General features: G+C 58.1%; 1 protein-coding gene across 1 annotated transcript in view; it reads left to right on the top strand.

Moving 5' to 3' along the window:
- The window catches only part of WDR27 (WD repeat domain 27), a 41,465-nt gene that overhangs the window by 4,886 nt on the left and 29,119 nt on the right, over positions 1-7,460 (top strand). The window contains exons 2-7 of the mRNA XM_015558345.1: positions 466-607; positions 2,697-2,821; positions 3,817-3,930; positions 5,019-5,070; positions 6,220-6,290; positions 6,620-6,716. Coding sequence (XP_015413831.1) covers positions 466-607; positions 2,697-2,821; positions 3,817-3,930; positions 5,019-5,070; positions 6,220-6,290; positions 6,620-6,716 — 601 coding nt within the window. The remainder of the gene's footprint in view (positions 1-465; positions 608-2,696; positions 2,822-3,816; positions 3,931-5,018; positions 5,071-6,219; positions 6,291-6,619; positions 6,717-7,460) is intronic.

The raw sequence follows: 7,460 nt of genomic DNA on the forward strand, positions 1-7,460 counted from the left end.
CTGTCCCCTCCCTGGTCACCCAGCTGTCCCCTCCCTGGTCACACCACTGTCCCCTCCCTGATCACCCAGCTGCCCCCTCCCTGATCACCCAGCTGTCCCCTCTCTGATCACACAGCTGTCCCCTCCCTGATCACACCACTGTCCCCTCCCTGATCACCTAGCTGTCCCCTCCCTGGTCACCCAGCTGTCCCCTCCCTGGCCTGCGGTGGGTGCAGCATGCACTGTTCAGTCACACCAGTGGGTAGTGGGGGTGAGGGCGCTGCCCTTTCCTGCTGCTTGTTATTTGTGATACTGAGCTACATGCCATGCTGAGCTCACGGGATTGGTTTAATAGTACATGGGGTTTTAATAAATGAATACGCAAAGTCAATATATTTGAAAAATTCAATCCATTTATTTTCTTAGGTTTGAGGTTACATGGGTATGTTATACCTCTAATCCATGACGTTTTTGTGAATTTTTAAGCTTCTGATCTTAAGAGGACACCATCAGCCAATTACTGCTGTGGCGTTCGGCAACACGGAGCCCCCGCTTGTGGTCTGCTCTGCCTCACAAGACCGCGTGCTCATGTGGAGGCTGGGCGAGTGCCGAGAGAAGGCGCTTCACGGTGGGTGCAGCCCTAAAACCCCTTAACAATGTCGCGGAGCAACTTCCCCTTAAATAGCCGGTGCCTCCGGGGCTGGTCCTGGGTGACCCTGGGACCTTGAAGGCAGGTGCGGAGCTGGGGGAACACGGCCAAGCGGGAAGCCGCTTCCTGAACTCAGTGCGTTTAACCTTCACATTTTCTTGCGTTGGAATCTGTGACTTTAGTGGCACTCTGAAACTTGGAGGGAGTTGAATTATTTTTTCCCGATGGAGTTGGGGCAAGTTCACAGCTTGGAGTGGGAAACACACATGCGGGCAGTGGAGAGCGAGGCGTAGACAGATCATGGCAACATGCTCACGGGGAGCCATCCCGGCGGTGCAGGTGGGAGGGTGGGCAGTGCTGGCAGCGCCTGTGAGGCAGAGGGAGCTGGGGGCCTGGCCTGGGCGTACGAGCTTGGCCTCTTTGAGGAGCCGAGACCGAGCCTGCGTGCTGAGGGCTGTGTGTCCGAGTTTTATCAGATGCGCCTGAAACGTTGGTGATGACCACAGTATGGAGCTACATTCGGAAGTTACAGAATTACTCCTAAAACCAACTGATTTTAGTTAGCAGCCTCTATAATCGTTTATACTCCACCTTCTTTACAGTGTGGTCATTGCAATATCACTGTGCCACCACAGACATCTACACACGTGCACATGCGTGGCAGCACACGCACACTCATGTAAACACACATGCATGCCAAACAAACATGCCTGCACACAGCACCCAACAGTACACAAACATACATGTATGCATCACACAATATAGCGCACACATACTCATGTAAACACACACATGCATGCAAAACAAACATGCCTGCACACACAGCACCCAACAGTACACAAACATACACGTGTGCATTACACAATATAGCACACACATACTCACACATATGAACACATGCACACAACACACACACATGTACAATATGTAAATGTGTACACACTACACGATATAGTACACATTCACACGTGTAACTATACACATGCATGCAAACATAAGCACGCACACACACATAGCACCCACCCACTCACAGTACATGCACGCATGTATACATTATGTATACACATGCACACTACACACATACACACTCACACATGTAATTATGTGCACACATATAAATCCAAACATACATGCACACACAGTGTCGGCACATCTGCAAACATACTACGTTCATACCTACACACACCATACATACATGCACACATTCATTATGTACACACATTATACAGTACAGGTATTCACTATGTACACAGCACACATCTAATACATACTACACAAGCATGTACATGTGTACATTGCAACACATGCATAATGCACATTCACATGCATACACATATGATACATGTGCATGCATTTATAGCACACAGATACACAAATGCATCTAGTATGCACATGCACAGCATGCATGCACACAGACGTGTGCACAGTACACATGTTTAGTACATTCATACACACATACATATGGTATGTGCATGCATATAGTTATAGCACACACATATATAAGCACACCTTATACACACATGCACAGTATATATGTATATACAGGCACACATGCATACTACGCACAGGGTATACATACATGTAGTGCACACCTACATGCACATGTGTGTATGGTATGCACATGTGCTGCATATAGTGAGCCACCTGTTAGGAATCTGCTCCCTCCTGGTGTCTTGGTAAACAGACAGTCTCGTTGGAGGGGCCGGACTCCCCAAGTTTGTCTGTAAGCGGAGCCCCACATGGATCTGGAATGTGGAGATCTGCTCCCAGGATGCAGGCACTGGGCTCAGGGGCGTCCCGTGTCCCACCCCGCAGTGGGTCAGATCAAGCTAATTCTCCCCTTCATGGGGCTACACGGGCGGGTTCTCATGCTATTGACAGTTCTAGGCAATCCCACCTATTTCCAGGGGAATTTTTATATTCAGCGTGTCTAGTTCTCTCAAAGAGCCAGTCGTCTGACAGCTCAGTCACCCCGCGAGCGTGTCCCTGCCCGGGAGCTGACTCCTGGGGACACTCAGTCCTGCCTCTGATGACCAACTAGCGGCTGTCTCCCCCCCACCCGCTCCAGGGACGGACCCGCGCGGACTTGTCCTGGGCACCCACCTGGGAGAGGTGCGGTGCGTGAAGTTCAGCCCGGACGACCAGATGGCTGCGGTGTGCGCTGGCAACAGGGTCCTCGTGCTGGACGTGCAGGTGAGAGGCGGCAGTGGGTGGCGGGGCACAGTGCGGGGGCCTCGCAGGCAAGGTCCGCCTGCCTCTTGTCAGCGGCCCTAATTGGGCGAGTTTCTGTAAACACGTGAGGGGAGTAAATGAGCACTCAACTGTATCTTGCAATGGAGGCCCCTGGAGACGATGCTGCTGACTCATGTGGATGGAGGCCTCGCCATGACGCCTGGGGACCAGGGCACAGGCATGCTCCGGAACACGGAACACGTGCACTTCCCGGTCTTCTCTGTCAGAGAGCCTCACAGTGTGGGCCTTGCCTGCCTCTCACTTACCAACACTTGCTTCCCCTTGAGAAGTGGACTTGCTCGTTGAGTCTTCATCGAGATTGGCTGACGTGGATGTGCTGCCACCTGCAGGTTCTGTGACCATTGAGTCTTGTGTTGGACCAGGAATGGCTTTTGGGCCCGTGTCACACAGTGGGCGGCGCCCTGTTCCCTCGGACCCGTGGTCGCATGGGACGCGCTGTGGGGGCGCGCTGTGGTGTCACGGGCACAGTGATTGAGCACGCTGTTGGCCCCCCGAGAGTCCCTTGCCATGTCTGTGTTAAAACCGTAGGGAGGCAGGACAGAGGCGGGACGTCGTGTTGGTGATTGTGGCGGGACCTGCTGTGAGCGGGCTGTGGGGGCACGCCTGCCCTTGAGCACGTCTCTGCTCACTGGTTCTACACTGACGGCTCGCCCTGGGGAAGGGCAGTGTCGGCGGGAAGTGTCCTGGGACGGGGCTGGGGCTGTGAACACATCCTTGTGGGAAGGGCCTGCAGGGGGTCGGCCTCGGTGGTGTTTGTGGCCACCGGCTCCTGTGGCACCGGACGCTGTGCTCAGTGTCCGGGTGTCAGCTCCGTGCACGGGAAGAGGGAGCTCTGCAGGGTGTATTTTAACGGAAACTTTTCTGTGAGACACAGGCGCCTTCTTAGCAGTCATTGCTGGGACGTCCAGTGACTGGTCTCACTGTGCAACCCGCAGAGCTGGACCGTGTGCGCAGAGCTAGACGGGCACCAGGGCCCCGTGACCGCAGCCGAGTTCTGTGCATGGAAAGCGCATGTGGTCGTCTCGGGGTCTGAGGACAGAAGCTTCAAGGTAGGGACGGCCCCGCCCGCAGCCAGACGGAGCAGAGTCAGGGCTGTGGCGCCTGCGCGATAGTTGCCCTCCTGACCTTCCCCACCGTTTCAGCCAGGCCACGGCTGGTGTGGGAGCCGATGCGCTCACAGTGCCCCTCTGTCCCGTATTCCCACGTGGGCTCGAGGCATCGAGTCAGCTGGGTGCCTCCTCGGATCCAGGCCCCGGGGAGAAAACTGATTTCTCTCCGCGGTGTCAAGGACGACCCTGGAGCAGTAGAACCGTCGTCCGGTATCAGGACTCAATCAGAACAAAACTGGCTCAAGAAGAAAGTACATTAAAATGCAAGCTCAGTCCCCATCACAGACCACGTCAGCCCGTGTCATGATGGCCGGTAACCGAGTGAGGACAGTCTCCGTGAGGGACAGAGAAAGGAGAGCGCTGACCCCACCTGCACGGGAGGGACAGAGGAACGGCCTCACCTTCCAGGCCCCGAGACGGTGCCAGGTGCAGCCGTGGGAGGGTATCCCCCAGCTCCTGGCGCCCTCTGCTGCCCACAGCGGTGCCGCCCGTGCTGTGCCCCCGCTCCTCTGGAATAATGGAGACTGGACCTGCGGTGCCATAGCCTCGCGGCCCTCGTGGGAATGAAAGGAGCTGGGTGTTGGTGAGCACGCGCCACTCTCCCCGCGAGCGTGCAGAGCAGGTGGACACCCGCCCCGCCTCGCGGGTGGGCTGGAGCTGGGTGTCTGCCTCGCGCCCGGGCCGGCCTGGAAACGCGGTGTTTCCTAGGAGTCCACGTCTCACTGTGCAGTTCCCTTGTTTGTCCTCCTGTCGCTGTCTGCTCTCCCAGGAAAGCATTTGCAGGGTAGCTTGTGGCTGCCTAGCGCAGTGGTCGGCAAACTGCATCCCCTGGAGTGTGGCTCTTCCACAAAACACCACGTGCGGCCGCGCACGTACAGTGTGATTGAAACTTTGTGGCCACACCCAAGGGGCCAAAGAGCCGCATGTGGCTCGTGAGCCGCAGTTTGCCGACCACGGGCCTAGGGTGTTACCTGAAGGGCTGGCAGCAGCGGCAGAGCCACCTCCTGACGAGCTGTGTCTGCCCTCAGGTGTGGGACTGTCGCACGGGGGCCATGATGCACAGCTCGGCGGTGCTGACAGGTAACTGGCCCTCCTGTTCGTTCGTTCTGCCCGAGCCACGCGTCTGCGCTCTCCTGGGGCAGGTGTGGTCACCACACGGAGCGCCAGTCGGGGGTCAGTATCACCCCTCTAGCTGCCTCACTCCCACCGACTGTCTTCGTTTTAGCTTTAAAGTCTGAGCATGGCTGGGAGCTGTGGAAGGTGGGAGTGTGGGGAGGCGTGGCCGTGGCGCTGTCCCACAGAGCAGGGCCCGGAGCTGCGTGTTCGCGGGACGCGTGCCCGGTGGGCCCAGGCATGCGGCTGGGTCGCCACACACTCTCCTCAGTCCGTCCCTTGGTCATGGCTGACACCGTCCACGGTCGCACATGGCACCGGCGGTGGAGCAGGGTGCCGGCGTGGGTCACTGTGGAACCTGTGAGACGCGGGGCCGGTGTCCTCCGTGCAGGGCCCCAGCGCCTCCTGGGAGTGGTTTCCTGGTCCTGCTAGGCCCAGCACTCCTCTCCTGGGAAGGGAGCAGGGAAGCCGTGAGAGGGCAGCAGGTGTGGCCCTGACTCGGCGTCCCCCGAGGGCCGCGGTCTGCGGGACGGGCTGTTGTCACACTCGGCAGCAACACAGGTAGGGCCAGAGCCCGGGCCTGGGGATCGCGCTGGAATGACTTTCCTGAAATTAGGTGAACGACCGGACTGTCCAGAAAACAATTACAAACTTGGTTTTGACATCACTTATAGTTTTTAGGCCATGGGGTGTTTTTAAATATCCATTTATCTTAACTCTCCTTCCAAATTCTTGGCAGTTTAGATGCACAAATGTCTTAAGGGAAATGACATCCTAGGCAGCAATTTAAAAATATGCCATTTAATTGCTGTTCATCATGAATCCTTCGCTTCACGGAGCCTGGCCACCCGAGGCCCATCCTGGGGCGTCTGTGCTCTGGGCACTTGCTGTGCAGTCCCCGCCCCCAGCCCCCCCCAGCGACTCAGCGGGGGCTCAGGTGACGCGGGCAGAGACGCAGTCACCTGCCGGCTGGCGCTGTCCTCGCGGTTTCTACTTTCTGTGCAGAAGTGATTTCAGAGCAGTTGGAACTGACTACAGGAGTAAGTGAAGCTGAGAGTTCCCTTTAAACTGTGCCGGTGCCTTTGAGGGTAACGGCTCATCTTTCCCTCTCACCAGCCTCCCCCCTCCTGAGCCTCTTCATCGATGGGGAGAGCCAGCAGCTGGTGGCCGGGGGCGTCGAGGGCCAGGTGAGGGCAGGGTCGGGGCCTCCTGGAGCCGCACCCCTGGCTCACCGAGTGACTGCTGACACCCTGGAACCCCGGGCTGTCCCGGGCCCTGGTGGCGTGCCCCTGGGGGAGCCCGCGGGGTCTGCAGAGGCCTGTGTAGTGCTCACACCGAGACAGTGCCCTCAGCCCCGGTCAGCAGGGGCCGCGGGGTGGGGCTCAGACCAGGCTAAGGCTCGGGGACCCCAGGGCCACGCACCTTGTCTCTCATCTGCTCCCACCCTCGTCCCTCGTCTGGTTCTCCCTGCCTTTCCTCCCGCTGACGAGGGTGGGGCCCCCGTCTCGTTTGCCAGCTGTGCATCTTCAGTTTGGTGGAAGGTCATCATTATCGTCATGTGACGCGTCTGGACCTGAGGAAAGAGACGGAGAGTTTCTACGCCAGGCGGCCAGGTGGTGCCCCTGACCTCTCACCTCTGACCCCTGATGTGAGGCAGGAGGGGCTGCAGCAGGGTCAGGTCTGACCTCAGACCTCTGCAGGAACCACAGATCTTGGGGGGAGGTAAGGGGGAGGGTCTAGTGAACACTCCGCTCCTTCTGTGGGTGGTTGTCATGGCGATGAGGGTCCAGGGTGAACACCTTCCGGCCGCCATGGGTTTTCCTCGCTCAGCAGACTGTGCCTCGCTCAGATCTGGGTTCCCCCTGGATGGGCCCTGCCCGCCCTGTTGTGTGTCACCTGTCTCCCCCTCCCTGCCCTGGGCGCACGGTCCCACGTGCTCCAGCCGCCTCGGTTCTGTCAGGAGCTGCCTGCCCGGGGCCTGGTTCCGCCTGTAGTCGGGCAGGGCCTCCCGCGAGACTGCCGTCCGAGGCTCTGAGCGCAGGCCACCCTCCGCCGGCACGCCGCGGGCAGCGTAGGCCCCGTTTGCATTTCTTGCTTTTTCCCAGATGACTCTAGCCATTCCTCTTAAAATCGGCCAGAATTGCCTTTTCCCAACATGTCTACCTTTTCCGAATGCTTTACGTCTTGGCTGTCGTGATTTCTTCTGTCAGAGCCCATTTATCCTGAAGCAAAGCTCAAACCACTGTAACCCACGGCGACCGTGCCCTCCCTCCCTCTGTGGCCTGAACTGGACACCGCGCCCTGCGGCCTCGTGACGGGGCCGCTTTCTCGTGCCCACGATGAGGAAGCAGCCCCTG

Source organism: Myotis davidii, unplaced genomic scaffold (genome assembly GCF_000327345.1).
Source record: "Myotis davidii unplaced genomic scaffold, ASM32734v1 scaffold592, whole genome shotgun sequence".
NCBI lineage: Eukaryota > Metazoa > Chordata > Mammalia > Chiroptera > Vespertilionidae > Myotis > Myotis davidii.